The 19,540-nt window shown below is 43.1% G+C and overlaps 1 protein-coding gene across 2 annotated transcripts in view; it reads left to right on the top strand.

Annotated features, from left to right (window-relative positions):
- The window catches only part of ZFYVE28 (zinc finger FYVE-type containing 28), a 300,215-nt gene extending 281,011 nt beyond the window's left edge, over positions 1-19,204 (top strand). The window contains exons 13-14 of one of the 2 annotated variants that reach the window (XM_074951801.1): positions 15,156-15,259; positions 16,905-19,204. In XM_074951801.1, the coding sequence (XP_074807902.1) occupies positions 15,156-15,259; positions 16,905-17,036 (236 nt within the window). In that variant the 3' untranslated portion in view covers positions 17,037-19,204. The remainder of the gene's footprint in view (positions 1-15,155; positions 15,260-16,904) is intronic. The other variant, XM_074951802.1, reaches the window with a different exon arrangement.
- Positions 19,205-19,540: the final 336 nt, after the last annotated feature.

The raw sequence follows: 19,540 nt of genomic DNA on the forward strand, positions 1-19,540 counted from the left end.
CAGGGCTGGGGCACCCACGGGAAAAAATGGTGGGTGCTGAGCACCCACCGGCAGTCAGTTCCACTGGCAAGCCAGCTACTTCCTCTCCCCCCCCGAGCCGCCCCCCACTGCAGATCATCTGTTCTGCGGTGTGCAGGAGGCACTGCGGGGGGGGAGAGAGGAACGGAGCGGGGGCAGGAAGAGGTGGGGTGGGGACTTGGGAGAAGGGGTGGAGTGGGGGCAGAGTGGGGGCGGGAAGAGGCGAGGTGGAGGTTTGGGGGAAGGGGTGGAGTGGGGGTTGGGTCTGGAGCACAGCCAGGGGGTCAAGCACCACCCAGTATGTTAGAAAGTCGGCACCGCTACAGCACCATATACAGTATAATATGTAATGGCTAAATGTATATAAGCCTTCCAATATCACTTGATGGGTTCTATAGAAAACCCTAAAACAGTCAGACGACCATTAATCATTGTCTCTCTAGCTTCCATTGAAGCCACTTGAATAGTCTTTCAGAGCACGAGACCCCAACTTCAGACTTCTCTGCTCCAGGACAGGTATCTAAAGCATATTTGGTTAGCTGTGTATTGAAATGCTCAGTACTTACCTGTATACAGGCTGTGCATACCATTGCTTTCTATTCAAAGTCTTCTGAATTCAGGAAACCCGAGATCAGATAGATAGGTAATTTAGATCTCAGCTTGAATGCAGAGGAGAGACTACTCCTTGGGGAATTCTGCGCTACTGTGTGTGTGCATAATTAATGAACCACGCATACTTTTAATTTTTTGCGCAGAAAAAAGCTTCTGCTGAAATATTGCTGCAGTTCTGCCTTTTGCCCACCAGAGAGTGCTGTGGTGCTAGAACACAGCAGCAGGTCCCAGCTAGCTAAGGAAGAGAAAGTGCCTGCCTTCTTTGCAGTGCCTGTCAGGCCAGGTCAGGCAACAGGGGCTATGGGGAGACAGACAGCATGCGGCTGCTGGGGGGGTCAGACAGGGGGTCATAAGGACTAGTGGGAGAGGACAGACTGGGGCAGGAGCTGAATGAGAATGGAGGCACAGGGCTGCATGGTGATGGTGGAGGTGGTGCAGAGCTACATAGGGACAGGGGTGGCTGAGTGGGGACACAGAGACACATCGGGTCAGGGTAGGGGGTACAGGGACATATGGAGACAGGGGGAGGGGGTACAGAGACACATAGGGACAGGGGAATGGCTGGGTGGGGGCACAGAGACACATGGGGATGGGGGGGTACAGAGACACATGGGGATGGGGGAGGGGATGCAGGGCCACAAGGGGATGGGGGGAGTGGGTGTCTCAGTGGGAGTCGAGGGACACATGTGGACGGGGTGCAAGGACATATGGGGACGGGGCAGATGTGCCTGACTGAATGGGAGAGACTAGGGGTCAGCCAAGATCTGCATGGGGGAAGCTCCCTAACAATCCCTCCACCTCTCCGCCCCCCCACAAAAAAACAACCTGTTCCTTACTTTTCCTACTCATACCCAATAACCCTCCAAGTTCACAACAAGGCTCCTTCCCAGCAATTTACTTCCCTCTCCATCAGCTCCTCCATTACCCCTGACTCCCCCAAGTCTTTGCACTGCTTCTGAGGTGTGCAGTGATCAATTGTTCTCCATGTCCAACAGGGGTAGTACAAGAAGTAATGGGCTTAATCTGTAGAAAGGGAGATTTAGGTTAGATATTAGGAAAATCTTTCTAACTAAAAGGGTGTCTAAATTCTGGAATAGACTTCCAAGAGAGGTTGTGGAATCCCCATAATGGGAGGTTTTTAAAAATAGGTTGGACAAACATTTGTCGGGGTGGTTTAGGTTTACCTGGTCCTCCCCCAGTGTAAGGGGCTGGACAAGATGACCTCTGGAGATCTCTTCCAGCTCTGTATTTCTATGATAGTACGAATTCTGTCTGGAGTAAGACAGGAGCACAGACTGGGAATTAAGGGCAGCATTCTGGCTAGTTAGTCAGGTATGTGTGTATGGCATGGGGGCCCTCTACATCAGATGGTATTGGTCCCAATGAAACTCTTGCAGGGCAGTTCATTCCTGACCTGTAACATCCTCTGCTACTTCTAGAGCTAGATGTTCTCCTCCTCGTTAAAAATTGTTGATTCTGTGAGAATTTTGTGGTGATTATTTTTAATCACTCACAAAACGGCACATTCCCTGCTCCAAAAGAACATAAAATCTATCCTGTGATATGGATGATAGAAATATGCTAGAGACCAGAATGATATCACTAATGTCTTTCTCATTTGTGCTTTAATCAGGATTTGAGCAACTAGCATTTTAGGAGTCTGATCCAGCTTCCAGTGGAGTTAATGTAAAAATAACACTGATGTGTCATAGGGCGAGATCCTTTGCTAGTGTAAATCAGTGCCGCTCCATTGACTTTGTTGATTGCATCTGCCTCAGTCACTCTGTCTGAGTGGCTACAGTTTTTCCCAGTTCATCTAAAGCAATGGGACTGTATCACAAAATAGGAAGTGAAGGGAAGTATATCTTTTGCCACTGCTGGAAAAGGCGGAAATTAAAATGTATGGACAAGATGAGAGGGAAAGCCATAGAGCCTCATTTAACTAAATTTGGGCTTGTTGGGGTCTAAAATTCATCCTTTCTAGTCAAGAATGAAGAAAAAATGGTTTAAGCAAAGAAAAGAAACTTCATTTTTCTCACCATTTTAGATGGACTTGTCAGTGTCACGGGTTCTACAGTGATGGGGGCCATATAAGTAGACGGCTATTGGTAAAGTAGAGCTCTCGGCAAGTGTAACCCACACACCTCCTGAGTGTGGTGTTCTGTCCCATCTAATGGCACCAAGACCACTTAGAGAGAGAGATTAATGACTCTGCTCTACAGCCTTACCTAAGGGCTATGTGGCTTTTAGCTCATGCAGTAGAGGCTCATGCATTTAGTTCCAGAGGTCCCAGGTTTGATCCCGCCCGCCAACGACTGGGGTGTGTCGGTGTTACACAAGCCCCTCAAGAGTTAGATAAAGAAAGGTAGTTCCCGAAGTCAAAGCTCGACACATTCTGATAATCAGTAATTTTTGGGAGGGACCTGCTCCTCATTTGTTCACATACTGGCCTTTCCCCAGTGTTATCTTTGGTAATGAGACCTCTTATGCCAAGGCAGTCATTCTAGCCTTGCATTCTCTGGCCTCCAGAATGACCCATACAAAACAACCAGACTGAAAAAAATAGGTCCTGCCAGCAACTGGGACATTTAAGTGGCACCACTGAAGTTTACGGGAAGAGCAGTGCCAGCATTAGTTCAGGGTGTAAAGACTGAAGGATTTTTTGACTGTTTGGGAGTGGAGGCATACGGGCAAGTAAGGAACTACTGGTAAAAAGTTTCAGGACTTTCAGATACTCTCTAGGTTTAGAAAGTTTTAGCTCAACCTGCATTTAGAGTTAAAGCTGCCTGGCTTCTGCACAAGAACTGTACACACAACCCCCTTCCCCAAGCAATTCAGGCCAGAATCCCTACAGACACAGCAGGTTATGCAAGTCAGTGAGGTGCTCCAAGTTGTCATTGTTGACATGAATTATGCAGATTTTCCTCTCATATATGCAAGATTATGTCAAATGGATAAATGTTTCTGCTGTCATCCAACAGATGGCACCACAAACTGCAGTATAGTGTAGACTCTCACATGTCTGCCTCCTCCCAATGAATTCATCCTGAAGGCCATTGTTGGGATTGCACCAGTCAACGATACTCTTTTGTGTGTAGCATTTCTACACTTCCAATCACTTCTTTTTTTTTTTTAAATTAACGTTTCCACATAAAGTGAACAAATTTACAGAAAATGAACATATCTCTAACCCCGGCTCCTGCTCTCACCAAAGAGCACAAATACCTTTCACACTAAAAGAGTTCACTAGACTACCTAACAGGGAAGAAATCTCCAAATATTTCTAATTAATTCCCATATACAGTCACAGACCGTATTCCCTTGCAAATGGTGCCCAAATATACAAGATTACTTTCAATCAGTAAAGATGAATAAATAGATCTAAAATTCCACTAGTGGCTCTTGTCCCAGCTCAGATGGTGATAATGAACCGTTCTCAGTTTTATCAGATTTCTCATTCTGACTCTGTTTAAAATCCACCAGCTGGTCTGGATCATAAAACAAATATGAATTTTTATTATGAACCCCCTGACATTGGTAAGGATAGATGAGTTGGAAACCTAGTGACTTTGTGAAGGTGAAATGCAATAAACTCTGGATTATTTGGTATCCCACTACAAAAATCTTTGCAAACACACAGCTAAGATTGAGATATATTTGTCTTACAAAAAAAAAGTATCCTCACACATTAGGAAAATGTTATACAGCATTAAGAAAAATTATACATGAGATTAAAGTTAGTAAAAATCTCAGTTTCAGTTTTAGCATGAACCTTAACTCTGCATAGACAGTCACTATGCTCTCGTATGAACTTGCACAGAAAATGATAGAGGACAAAAACACCATATCATCCGTGAGTGAACACTTTTCATAAAGCACTCAATCCATATATGACCTCTCAGTTCTTGTCCTCAAACTAAACCTGCACATCACCTTCAAAAGACGGGGAACTTAAATTCATTATTCTGCAAGACACTAAAAAATGTGGACTCAACAGAGACACTGGTTTTATGACTCATTACAACAATTTGTAACACACCTCACTGCCTGCTAACGCTTAATTGCCCACTTCATTTTACAGCATGTGTGGGCCCCTTAACGGTCTGTCCCAATTTGTATTTAGCTCAGACACTGGTTACCTTCCCCAGACCTCAAGAACAGCTCAGTGAAGCCTGAAAGCTTGTATCTTCCACCATCAGAAGTTGGTCCAATAAACGCTATTACCTCACATACCTTGCCTTACTCTTCAATAGACTTTTTATAACAAGCTCTTTTAGTACTTGTCTGTACTAGGAATTTTTTAATCTGTAATTCCCAATAAATGCAGGTCTCTTGGCAGCATCACTGGAAGCTGTAGTGTAAATACTTGAGACTGGCTTGGGTATTTTTAATACTGTGATGTCTAACCTTAGGCAACTTATTGAATTTTTTCTGCACTACAGTTTCCGCTGGTGCTACCACCGGTGGAGCCTTCCCCATTGGGAATTATGATCTGAACAATTCTCATGTAGACAAGGTCATGGAGTTTTGGGCAGACAAAGAGAAAGTTAGATTCATCTCTGTCGTAACAATAAGCATGAGATTTCAAATCAAAAGACTTTCTGGAGGAACGATGGATGTGTCACACAGCTATTTGTGCTGTATAAAGATAGATTTGTCATAGCCCTTCAGACACAATTTCTATTCCAGACATAACATGTTTGCTGTGAATTTCCAGGGTAATCATGTGAAAACATCTGTTTGTACCATGTAACAGTACACTAATTTTTCCCTTCTGATCCCACTCCCGTTCCTATAACACCACTGTGCTCACCGTCACCTAGTCATAACTCCAGGCATAGTGTAGGTGTCATGAATGTCAGCGTAAACAGCTATTTGTGACATGTGTTTGCATCTGTTTGTGACACATAACATAATTTCTCCTCTCTCCCCACATTTGCCTAGTCATAACTCCATGCTGCTCTCTAACATGCAGAGTTAACTATATCCAGTATCCCACAGCCCAGGTCTTAAACCCTAATTCCCATAGCCATGGGAAACCACACACTAGAGTATTTGCGGAATATAGTATCTAATAATCGTTAAATCAGAATTAGTTGTCAGCCTGATGTGAACAACCAATTTTCCTGTTGTTCTCTAAATGCCTATAGCTGCTCTGGTCTTTATAATGATGACCAACAGCATTTTGTAAATGAAATCATTTAAATTGTTGCAAAACTCTTCCTTAGTCAGCAGCTCTACCTGAGCCATGAGACAATGCTCCACACATTACCTGTTAAGACTCCCAGTTTCCCTGGGAGAATCCTGATTTCAGGTACCTTCTCCTGGCTTCCAGAGTGGCTGCTTGAATCTGTGGTTTTCCAAGTAGTAAGCTGAACTGCCCAGCATATAGGACCTGAAATCGTCCCTCTGGCAAGATCAAGAACTTCCTCCACGAAGCTGCTGCTCAGCAATACAGAGAGCCCAACAGCAGGAGGAGCAGCACACTGCCATCCACAGCAGGAGGAAGACAGGAAACCCTCTGCAGCAGGCGGGGAAGGGAGCTACATTCTAGATCCCAGCACCAAGATATACTCCTTGGAGGGTGGGGAGAAGAGAGGAGGAGTAACCCCTCGCCCCACCAGAACTTAGGGGAAAAGTTTCTACTGCTTCTGGGGAGCCAGAGAAAGGGGGGGACAGGACAGGGGAAACTTGAGGGGGAAAAGGGGGAAGCCAGACAAAGGAATCTTAAGAGATGATTAAGAGAGAGAGAGGGAGAGAGGTGGTGAACCCAAGGGGGTATTGTTGGATCTGGTCCTGGGGTTTGCTGTTGTTTGCCTCTGGCACTGGGTGCCAGCAACAGGTTTATGCAAATGAGGAAACATGTAATCATCAAATATTCAAATTAGTGCAGATTCTCTGGGGAGAGGATGAGAGAATAAACAACACATGACTGATGTTTAGTCACGTTGCTTAATGCACTACGGCAGAGGTTTTCAACCTTTTTTCATTTGCAGGCCCCTACAAAGTTTCAAATGGAGGTGTGGACCCCTTTGGAAATCTTAGACATAGTCTGCGGACCCCAAGAGTCTGCACACCACAGGTTGAAAACCACTGTTCTATGGTAACAAAAACCTTTCATGGATCCCTTAGACATAGTCTGCGGATCCCAGCACTCCCCAGCTTGAAAACCACTGCACTACAGAAAGTTGCTCAAATACTACAGTGTTGAGCGCTGCATAAAAGCCAACATAGAGTAGAATAGTGTATTTCATTATTTGTATAAAATATCCAAATTTCCAGACCCACAGCTTTTAATAGGTCTGGTTTCATGTTATGTAACAATAACTTGGTCTGACTTAAGTCCAGGGAACCTGCAAGGAGAATCACATCTAATCCAGTTGGAATCTTCATCCTTTGTATTGTATTTTATAGGTCTGATCTGTATTGTCTGCATGTTATTTAGGTTGTAGGTTCTTTGGGGCTTTTTCTGGTTGTATAGAAACTGCAGTTGTATAGAGTTATATAGAGTCCTGCAGTTGCTCTGAAGCACTGCTGCCGTGTGGCACCACAATAACACAACTTTCCCACGGTTTCTAAATCCCAACGTATTGACTGATTTTTTTTTTTGCTCTACAAAAAGATTAGAACTTTACTGTGCCCCAGAAATGCATTGAGAGAAAGTTCCTTAGACAGAGAGAAATCAGAATTTCAATATCAATTGGATTCTAGATTTTGAAGTACCGGGCAAGAGAAAGTTGGTTTCAGTCCAAACATATGCTACCAAAATAATAGTCTGTACTGACTGAACTCTTTGAGGGTGTGTCTACACTGTAAGTGAAGGTGTGATTGTAGCTAGCTAACACGGGTAACAATAGCAGTGTAGATGTGGTGGCACAGTCTTCAGAATAGGCTAGTAACCAGACTACAAGACCTCCAGGGACTCTGGATACATATGCAGATTGCTAGCCTATGCTGAAGCCCATGCCATCACGTCTACATTATTGTTGTTATCTACACTAGCAAGATTAAGGCTAGCATGAGTATGCCTACTCATGCTACAATCACACCTTCACTTACAGTGTAAACATATCCTTTCTGAGAACAGGAAGGAATAGCTGGGTATAATTGCCTTGGATGGCTTTTCAGGCACCAAAGATAAGAATAAGAGGGATTATATAAAAATGGCACAAGAGAAGTTGTGTGTTATGGACAAAAGGGCCGATTTTAAGGTAGGAATTGAAGGGAGGGGAAAAGGTGATGGTACTTTCCAAACTTGGCAAGCATTGCTGATGTCCCTAGGGTTCTCTAGTTGTCATGCCTGCAGCATAAGTATTTACCATGTTCAGTAATTACTGCTTCCATGAGGAGAGTGAGAGCAAGATGATCAGACTTTTGTGCACTTGTAAGGGTAATGCATTGTGACATTTGCAGTGCCGTAAGTTTCATTTGCCACTGTAGAAACAGAACTTTTAAGGTTAGCTTGGTAGAAGATAACCAGGGTTATATGTGGGTTGCTCTCTCTCTCTCTCTTCTCAATTGTGCTTGGTGAAATCTGACGCACACAGGTCCAGCAGAGAGTTTCCGTAGGAGCTCTGGGTTAATGGTTGTCTCTGAATATCCAAACCAGCAAACAAGGTTCAGTGTGGACTACCTTCTCTGGACAGTTCAGCCACAATGTGTGTCTTGCCATGTGCTTAGTACTTAGTGCTAAAGAGATAGTCTTGTCATTGTACTGGGAAGAAATCCACTAGACTAGAGCTAGCCTTGTTGGAGCCCTAACAATCTCCCAATTTTCCTCACTCTCCCAGTTTCCTGCATCACATCCCACTCTTCCCAGCTGAGTGGACTCAGCCTTTCTGGAACAGGTCGGCATTATTCGTTGGCCAGAACAGTCACTGCTGTGATATGAGGTACTTCTTCCCTCCAGGGACTGGATGTTTTGTTTCAGCAACATTCTCACAAGTGAGAGACCAGGACAGGAAACTGAACCCAAGCTCCTGTTTGTCAGAACACAACATGAGCATAAATCCCTTTGACAAGCTAGGTTTCAGAGTAGCAGCCGTGTTAGTCTGTATTCGCAAAAAGAAAAGGAGTACTTGTGGCACCTTAGAGACTAACCAATTTATTTGAGCATAAGCTTTCGTGAGCTACAGCTCACTTCATTGGATGCATAAAGTGGAAAATACAGTGAGGAGATTTATATACACACAGACCATGAAAAAATACACATTGTAAGGAGAGTGATCACTTAAGATGAGCTATTACCAGCAGGAGAGTGGAGTGGGGGGAGAGAAAACCTTTTGAAGTGATAATCAAAGTGGGCCATTTCCAGCACATTTCCAGGAGTTAATAAGCATGTCTGAGGAACAGTGGGTTGGTACTGTAGTTGTAAGAATGCTTGATAGAGATCTTGTAGGTGTTTGTCTCTGTCTGAGGGGTTGGAGCAAATGCGATTGTATCGTAGAGCTTCTTACAACTACAATACCCACCTGCTGAAATGAAGAAACAGATTGACAAAGCCAGAAGAGTACCCAGAAGTCACCTACTACAAGACAGGCCCAACAAAGAGAATAACAGAACGCCACTAGCCATCACCTTCAGCCCCCAACTAAAACCTCTCCAACGCATTATCAAGGATCTACAACCTATCCTGAAGGACGACCCATCACTCTCACAAATCTTGGGAGACAGGCCAGTCCTTGCCTACAGACAGCCCCGCAACCTGAAGCAAATACACACCACACAACAGAACCACTAACCCAGGAACCTATCCTTGCAACAAAGCCCGTTGCCAACTGTGTCCACATATCTATTCAGGGGACACCATCATAGGGCCTAATCATATCAGCCACACTATCAGAGGCTCGTTCACCTGCACATCTACCAATGTGATATATGCCATCATGTGCCAGCAATGCCCCTCTGCCATGTACATTGGTCAAACTGGACAGTCTCTACGTAAAAGAATAAATGGACACAAATCAGATGTCAAGAATTATAACATTCATAAACCAGTTGGAGAACACTTCAATCTCTCTGGTCACTCGATTTCTGATCTCAAAGTGACTATCCTTCAACAAAAAAACTTCGAAAACAGACTCCAACAAGAGACTGCTGAATTGGAATTAATTTGCAAATTGGATACAATTAACTTAGGCTTGAATAGAGACTGGGAGTGGTTGAGTCATTATACTAAGTAAAACTATTTCCCCTTGTTTATTCCTCCCTCCTGCCCCCACTGTTCCTCAGACATTCTTATTAACTCCTGGAAATGTGCTGGAAATGGCCCACCTTGATTATCACTTCAAAAGGTTTTCTCTCCCCCCACCCCACTCTCCTGCTGGTAATAACTCATCTTAAGTGATCACTCTCCTTACAATGTGTATTTTTTCATGGTCTGTGTGTATATAAATCTCCTCACTGTATTTTCCACTTTATGCATCCAATGAAGTGAGCTGTAGCTCACGAAAGCTTATGCTCAAATAAATTGGTTAGTCTCTAAGGTGCCACAAGTACTCCTTTTCTTTTTGACAAGCTAGAGGCAGGCTGCCCTTAAATAAACTGGCATTTGTCCTCAGACTTTGAGTCTTCATTATGTAGCCTTTCTATGCATACAAGGGCCAATCTGCTCACTTTCTCCTACAGATGGGCCCAAAGCAGAACACAACATCCAAATCCTCCAAAGTCAGGGGGAGTCTGGAGCCAGGTCCAAACTGAGTAACTCAGGAGCCTCTCTGTTCCTGTGTGCCAGGGAGATGTTATCCTTGTTTTATCACCATAAAAAGCTGTGTAACAGATTTGCTGCATATCAAAATGAATTGGACACCACATGCCTTTTTGTTCCAGTGTCTCCAACTCCTGTCGCTTTGTCACAAGACATGTAGTATTTGATGTTTTTTCTTAAACATCCAGATCCTGGATTCATGTAAGGTTCCTATCTTTCATTCACAGTCTGTTTTCCCTCATGCTGTGTTAACAAGTTTGATTCTTTTTTTTTTTTTTAACTCTTTCTCCTTTATCTCTAAAATCACTCTTCTTATTCATTTTCAATGTTTTTTTCTTTCTTCTGCTTTTTTCTTAACACTTTATTTAATATTCTCTCCCTCTTATTTTAGCACCCTCCCCCCCGATGCTTATTATTTCTTTTCCCCCCTCCTTGATGTTCCTGCTGTGGCCTTCTCTGCCTGTCATCTATTCTCCTGCAGATTTTCTTTGGCCCCCGTGCACAATAGAGCAATGGGCCAGTTGGCGCTGAGAGCAAGGTTCTCTCTCTATTCTGTTTGCAGATCTCTAAAGCACTGGTAGACAGTGCCTCAGAGATTAAATATATTGTACGTTTCAATTTCCTGCTGCATGCAGAGCGAATGGAGCAGTGCAGCTCAGGAGAAGGACCATAAAATAAAAGCCTATTGGTGCTGGTGCATTGTTACCACCCTGCTTCCAGCAGTGTCTTCAGAGTAATGCTTGGAATTTAATTTACAAAGCTTGCTGTACTTCCCGTCATATTATATTTTTATCCTCTCATGAGACCTCTCTTAAACAATCTTTCAAAAATCTCTTCTAGAAAGCTCAATGTTTAGTACATACAGTAACTCCCAAAAGCCAGCTCCCAAGGCTGTGTGAGACGGGGGCTGAAGATCCTTGGAGAGGGATCCTGGTTGTAAATTGTATTGTCCTTGGTGCCTGCCTGGTTTAAAATATTTTAAAGGCTCAATGCAAAGTGTTGAGCACTTTGTCTGCAATTCAGCAAAGCACTTAAGCACATGCTTACCTTTAAGAAAGTGCCTACTTGTCTCAAAGTTAAGCCTGTGCTTTTGCACCCCATAGGAAGATTTTTCAGCCACAAATTCTTCTGCAGGAATGAACACAGGATTGGAAACCATGAGTCTCAACTTTTAATCTGGTCCACCGCTGTGGTCCTGAGCAAATAATTTATCTCTTGTTGATTTTTAACATCTACAAACTGACTGATTTACCAACCTTTACAGGGAAAGTGTGACTGAGGATTAATTAGTTATGTTTGCACAGCATTTGAACATGTTCTGTATGTGCTAAGTGTTATTTCAGGGATATGTTGCAGTGCAGCTGATATTGGATTGGTGCATGTAGGGTGGGAAGTAAAAGCCAGAATCGATACGCCACAGGGCTAAATTCACAGCTGCTCTTGAACTGTTTTAGCATTTGCTGGGTCACTGGTTAGGAAAGGGAGTACCCTTTAGGCTAGCTCACAATATACTGTACTGTGATAAGAAGAATGATGAGTAAGCCAACGATCAGATGCATGAAGCCACTTTTGGGGAACAGAGAATTACTATATTTAATTTTGAAAAGTAATATATAGAGAGTATATCAAATAATAATATATATACACTCCTTCTATATCTTGAGTACCAGTGAGGCATATAATTTTCCAAGTAATATTGTCATTATACATGTCAAGGAGGGAACAAAGGTAAACACCACCTAATTTGCAGTGAAGTTAATCTGGCACAATTTTACACAAGTAAAATTCTTGTGTAGCCATTAACTCTGGGTTATAAGCAGGGGTGAAAGTAAGTCGACTGACTTACCGGTACGCTGGGGCCAGCTCTGGCCCCCGGAAGGGGCGGGACTGAGGCCCACCCTGTAAGGTAAGTGCCCCTCTTTTTCCTCCTCCCCTCCCCCACCGGGGTAGCAGCAGCAGCCCAGGGCTCCCGGGGCTATTTAAAGGGCCCGGGGCTCCCCTGCTTCTACTGCCCTGGTCCTTTAATTAGCCACCGGAGCCCTGGGGAAGTGGTGCGGCTCCAGCGGCTATTTAAAGGACCGGGGCGGCAGAGGCAGCTGGAGCCCCGCCCTTTAAATAGCTCCTGGAGCCCCCGCTACCCCAGGGCTCTGGGGGCTATTTAAGGGGCCTGCAGCTCCCCTGCTTCTATCGCCCCGGTCCTTTAAATAGCTCCCGGAGCCCTGGAGTAGCAGTGGCGGGGCTCCGGTGGCTATTTAAAGGGCCGAGGCGGTAGAAGCAGGGGAGCCCAAGGCCCTTTAAATAGCTGCCGGAGCCCCACAGCTGCTACCCCAGGGCTCCAGCAGTGGGGCTCTGGAGGCGATTTAAAGGGCCTGGGGTTCCAGCCACTGCTGGGAGCCCCAGGCCCTTTAAATTGCTCCCTGGGGAAGCTGGGCTGCCCCAGTATGGTGCACTGGGACATACCAGCTTACTTTCACCTCTGGTTATAAGATATTGGTATGCTTATGAAATCAGGGTATATTTATTCCACTACTTCTTTATTGGAGGTATTTATTCCATTTATTCTCTTCTAGGAACTTGCTTTTTGGCAATTTAGTTACTTTTTTTCTTTCCCAATTCTTTAGGCCTACTACTTAAATGATTCTACCTTTACAATTTCATTTTGTTTTTAGAGTATTCCCCCTAAAAGCATGTCCTTTGTCCAATAAATCCTTCACATTTTGAATAATTAAAAATGAAACATTCCTTTCTCTACTAGGTTAGTTCCCAAAATATACCTAGTTGTGCATTTCAAAGTATGGGAACTCAGAAAAGTAGAAAGCTTTTTGAATTTTGAAGTTGTGCTCATAGTTTTTTCTAATTTCGTTAACCTGCTTGTTAAAATATTTTATTGATTGAATTGTGCATATGGTTTATTTTTAATTTAACATTCATTGCTTTAATTTGGTAAATTTTACATGAAATTAAAATAATATTTCACAGAAGACTATGTTGGGATTTGACCTTTTCATTCATTTAATTAAGTCTCCCGCCATTGTTCTTCCTTGCTGATCCTACCTCCAACTCACTTGCCATTTGACCTGTGTATTAAATGTATCATATGTTTATCTCTGGTTGATACTATGTTCCCTGAAGAAGGGACCTTGTCTCTTTTCTGCTGATAAAGCAACAGACATATGCCCTGCACACTCTAATAACCGAGAGAATCTAGACTCGGGAATTTGTGTAAATATGTCCAGGAGTTTACCTTTCATTATGTCCAGAGATTCCTTCCTGGGCAGCACTTAACTTACCCTTGATTAGATTTTTATTAACTTAATTAAGCAATGGTCTACATCACGTTGACACCCATAATTCCAGGCTCTCCAGGGTGATGTCAGCTTGCCACTAGCAGAAGCAGGTGAGCAGAAGTGAGCCTCATGTGTTTTGCTTTTCAAGGGGCAGCTCACTTCACTGCTTTGCTTTTGTGGAAGATTACAGAAGTTATTGAAAGAAAAACAAGGGCAATATTGTTAAGGAATACTTTAAAATTCTTTCTCTGTTAACATTGGCTGTACCCTTAATGTTGCTCACTGATTGAGCTGAGGTGTTTGAGTTAGGGATCAAAGGTGTTACCTTAGGATAGGCTCTGGGTATAATAGGCCAGGGGAAGCTAAGCCTCCCACGGCGCAGCTGCCGCCATCGGATACCAAGTTGCAGGTTTTGGCGGTTTGCACAGGGAAAGTTTTTGCTTATTAATATGTGCCATGCAGGTTCTGGGGTGGCTGAGGAGGCAGTATTTGCTACTCAGCTTCCCAGGTTCATCAGTAATCTCCCTGGACTCCAGAGAGATTACTGATAAACCTGGGAAGCTGAGTAGCAAATACCACCACCTTAGCCACCCTGGAACCTGCATGGCTCATATAAAAATCTCTTTCCCTGGGTGGCTTGGGGTCTCGGGAGGAGAGGAGTGATGTGGCTGGGGGATTGCCCGGGACTCCTCCCACAGTTGACGGGGGCTCGGCGTTCCAGCTAGCTCGACGTTTCTCTGGCAGTGTGGGGCGGGGGGGGACCTCAGGGCTCTGGTCATGGGAGGGAGCAGGGCCGTGGGCAGAAGGGGTGGGGCTGGGGGCCTAGCTTCCCCAAAGGGGGGGTCCACCTGCCTCCCATGATCTTTAGAAAGGTAAAGGCTCTATTTAAACTCAATGTTTGGATTGACTGGCACTTCTGATACTGTGGTCTTTGTACAGGCAAACTTCCACTTCCACTCAGAGCAATGAGAGTGTTTCTGAGGGCTTAAGCAAGGAAAGAAGGATCAGGCCCTTAGTTGATTATCTGGAGAGATATGGGGGGTGGGGAGGGGGTTAACCAAATTGAGGAAAAAATGGGTTGCCTTGTCTGTAGTGAAGTCTTGACAGGCTAGTGAATACAAAGCTGTACTCTAGGCTTCTTCTCACGGTTACATTGCCGAAAAATACTTATGGTTCCATCTCTGTATTTAACATTCCTGCCTTTTATACTTTTTCTATCATTTTCAGTTTCATAGGATACTCTTTATTTCCTGGGTTAAACGGCTATGTAGTGGTTCTATATTCTGTTAATTGACTACCCTGCTCTACCCCAGAGGTGGCTGTATTTTAGTGGTGGGAGAAGTGACCCCTCTATTAGCCTTTTCTCAGCCTAAATGGATGTTTGTAAAGCACTTTGAGATACTAGTCAGAAAGCTGCTATTGTTATATACATTTAATATCTTATTCCTCCTGTGCCCTGGAGGCCCCCAAGTATCACGTGGTTATTTTTGTTCTAGTGTGATATATGCTCCGTGTTGTTGTGTTTTTGATAGATCCTCCTGAATGGGTACCAGATGAAGTCTGCAGCTACTGCACTGCATGCAAAGCGCCTTTCACAGTAATTCGCAGGAAACACCATTGCAGGAGCTGTGGCAAGGTAATGACTCAGTAAAAACAACTGATATGCTGTCTGCTGAAAAGAAGAGCAAATTCATGCAAACCCCAGGAATTCACAGTGCAGAGGCAACCATGCCCTCTGCATCATAAAACTCTTGAGCCCAAGATTTTTTTAAGGGACTTGTGATTTTGGGTGCCTATATTTGTGGGCACCCAATTTGACACATTAAAAGGGCATGATTTTGTGAAAGTCAGGAGCAGTCATCCTCTCAAAATCAGGCCCTTTTAAGGTGTCTCAGGTTGGGCACTCAGACTCAATACTAGGTTTTTTTTAAATATTGCCTCGAAGCTTTAACAATTTCCAGCAGCCTGCAGTGTGGGAATGGCAAATGTTCCAGCTTTGGGCACTCTGTGTCCTTGCTTTTGCATGTGTTTACGTTGCATACAGCATTGTGTACAAAGTGTACGAGCTGCTCAGCAAGTGTGAGTGGGAAGGTTAAGCATTAGTCACACTGAGGTCCTGTGCACTGAACAGTAGTGAGTCTCCAATCCCTTCTGCACTTTCTCTTTCTTGTAAGTGCACAGGAGAAAAAGAGATGAGATAGAGAATGGGTGTTTCCAAGGAGACATGCGGTGAGTCCTTTCTTACAATGTTACACTTAAGTTGCAATTTAAATAATGCTTCAAGAGTCCAATCCACCATAGTCTCACTTATGCAAGGAGTCCCATTGACTTTAATAGCACTGTTCACGTGAGTAAGGAGTACACACATAAGAGACGCTATGCAGGGTCAAGGTACAGTTTATTGTGGTCACTGCCAAATGAAGGCTTTTAGCTAAAATACACTAGAAGGTGTTTGTCGTAGAGTTGCCATCTCAGACTGCTTCTTCATGGCACGGAGTGGCCTTGAGAACACCCCACCCTCAGTTTCCCCTTCTCAGGATTCCTCAAGAATACATGTAGGCTAATAACAGCCGTGTCACAGGACAGTTTATTATTATGGACATCTGAAATCCCAAAATGGACATCAAAGGTCCTGGCACAAGCACCTTCTGTGATGCTTGGCTCTTGATCAGTCTCAATCGTTCTTCAGACTGGAAGACTCTCGGGTGTACCCCTGGCGCCCTCTACTCAAGTTCAAAAGCAGGAATAATGCAAACCTTGTCCACCCACCTGGGCTTCATAAAAGACTCACCTCCCTCCTGGGTCTTTTCTGGCTCCCTGCCCCATTACGGGATAGTGGCCTCAGGAGTGTACCCCTGGGCCTTCCTCTTGCTCCAGAGTCTGCTCCTCACACTACCCAGGCCTCCTGGCTTCCATCCCGTCTCTCTTCCTGGAGAGCGCCTACAGAGCGTTCTGCTCTCCCCTGCTTTTCGCTCCGTGTCTGCTCTCTCTGTCCCCTTCCTGGCTGACTCTCAGTTCAGGCCTGACTCACCCAGACTCCCTCCCCCAGGAGGACCCAGGTGCCTTCTCTTAAGCCCAACTCGGGGGTCAGCTGACTAGTCACAGTGCACTGGCCTCATCCCTCTTAAAGGGCCTATGACAGTGTTGCTTCCTAGTTCCAACACCTCACATAAAAGGGTCATGCACACAATTTTCTGTCCCTTCTTTTTTAAGAAAACAGATTTAGTCATGTCAAATAAAAAAAAACAGTAAGTGGAATCAATCTCTCTTGTATTTTTCAGATCTTCTGCTCTCGCTGTTCCTCCCACTCTGCTCCATTACCTCGCTATGGTCAGATGAAGCCTGTCCGTGTCTGCACTCACTGTTACATGTTCCATGTCACTCCTTTCTACAGTGACAAAGCTGGTATCTGACATAATAAACTAGTGATGTACCTATTGGAGTCTTATATGGACTGATATTACATTTGATCTAAGCCAAGGATTAACTTGAAAGAAGGACCTTGTGTGGGCATGTAGGCTTTGTCATCCATTACTATAAATTTTGTACAGGCAGTTTTTATTGTATTTTATTAAGCTGCTAAAGGGAAGCATGACACGTCTGTAGCTGTTAGGCTACAGTACAGTCTTCCATAAATTTCTAATGTTAATGTTACAATGCCATATGCAGAATAAAGCGCACTGCGTGGAAAGAAATAGGGCTCAGAGAATTGAACAAATGTTGCTGCTTATTTTACAAATTAAGAACAGAGTAGGTGGTTGATTCTAACTTACTCATCACAGCAAATCATTTCCAAACCTACGACACTTCTGCATTCACTCCTGTTCTGGGATGCTTCTGAGTGTGAAGGTCAGCTCTTTCCCGCCGATTGCTATTTAGCTTTTCCATCGCTGGATATAAGCTACCTGAGCTAACATTAATTGAGGCAAAATATTTCAAACTTACATTCAGTAATCATGTAGGCAAAATTCTCTTTGAACCAAATAGGAAGAACTGAAGTGTCCAGAGCAGAACATTTCTGTTGCTTTTCATTTATTCATCACAGCAACAATTCAGTGTCTTCTAAAAATTAATTCTTACATATTTTAATTTAATTCTATATAATTTGTGATGTTTGAAGTTGTTTACATGCAGCATAGTTCAGACCAATTCCTGGTAATAAAAATATAACATGTGAGAGAGACTTTGGTTTGCAATATCAATAATAAAATACTAACTAAAAAACAGCTCCAGAGGAGATAGTCAACAAATTAATGAATTACTGTTAAAAAAAACCACATTTTTTGGAAAAGTTAAGCACTATAAATGTCACATGTTACAGAACTTATCCCAAGCTGTGTTTTTTAAATTTTTAAAATGATTTTCTAAAGGCGAACATTAAACAATACTGTATATTTTTATTCAAAAGGTCTGAAATATTGGCCTAGCATCTGAAGTTTCTTATCGTCCATAGTTGGCTGAATAATTTTATAAAATATTTCATACTCTTACTTTTAGATCACCCTGCTACCACCCCAGAAGACATTTACATTTATTTTAAGCACCATGGATAGATTTTGGTTCTCCTTGGATTGGAAAAAAATTCACATAGATTCATGCAATGATCTTGCACAAAGAGCTGTGTGAATACTGGATTTTCAAAGGTGTTTGGACATGCTTTGAGTTAGCCACATTAAAAGAGCAATGCAGCATGCTGTGGTTAGAGAGAAAATTATAGCAAGAGCTTTTTGTGGTATCCCATTTGGTGACTTGCAGTATCACACAGTGTTTCAAGCTAACGGAGAGAAACTAAAAAAGTTGTTTGCGCTGTTTTGCTCAAGAAGGGTCCTCATTTAAAATGATAAAGAAAATCTAGTTAGTATTTGTTTGTGTGTAGTGTGTACATTCCCTTTGCTTTGTGATTTTTTTATCCAATGCAAATGAGCCATATAAGGGTATACAGCTTGTTGAAATTGCTGCCATATAAATCAGATTAAACAGCTTCACTAGTTTATGTGAAATGCACAAGCCTTATGAAGCTAGCTGTGGGTAAATTCAGCTGTGGTATGTTCTCACTTTATTTATATATATGTTTTGTGCAAAGTCTCTTTCACATAATCCTCAAATTGGAGTGTCACCATTCACCAGAGTTTAGCTGGCTCAGGGTGGATAGCTTAGATGTGAGGTGGGTTGTATGGTACAAGCAGTGATACTTATTCAGGCTTAAATCTCAGGCTTCACATTGCAATGATTATTGCAGTTTTATTTTTTGAGAAACAACAAATCTAATGCTTCTTTTATAGGATGAAAAAATAAAATGCAACCAACTTCAATTGTGAAATAAATATGCACAAAAGTTGCTTCTGTGAAAAAAATCTCATTTAATGGACTGAATATTATTTATTCAAGCTTGTTTTTATTTTGTAAATGCTGTAATTCAGAATCATTTCCATAAATATGATATTTAAGGATCTCAGACACTATAGTTTCTTATGTAAATACAAACTCCTATTTCTCTTACTGAAAAGCACAATGACTATATCAATACTAAAATGCATTTGCCTCAAGGAAGACTTTCGTCTTGTAATCTCTTCAAATAATTAAAATGTCAAGACTTTCTACTTCCATGTGCTGGATTGCTGTTTCATTTATTGGTCTGTTTACACGCAATGACAGTTGACATCCTGTCAAAGAAATCGGTCTCAATCCATTCACACTGTACCTAGTTTATAGGTTACACAGGAGAAACAAAAGGTTTAAACTTTTAGGAAGCAATTTCCCCTGTGCAGAGGGAAAGTGAAAGGCCTATTTAACATTCAGGGCTTAAATGATGCATAGGCCCTTGTGCTGGTGGTCTACACGGGAGGAATTTCATCCTTTGAGAATGTGTTGTACGTTATGTCCTTATGTGCAATGACTGCTTTGCAAATTGGATATA

This window comes from Natator depressus, chromosome 4 (assembly GCF_965152275.1).
Source record: "Natator depressus isolate rNatDep1 chromosome 4, rNatDep2.hap1, whole genome shotgun sequence".
NCBI lineage: Eukaryota > Metazoa > Chordata > Testudines > Cheloniidae > Natator > Natator depressus.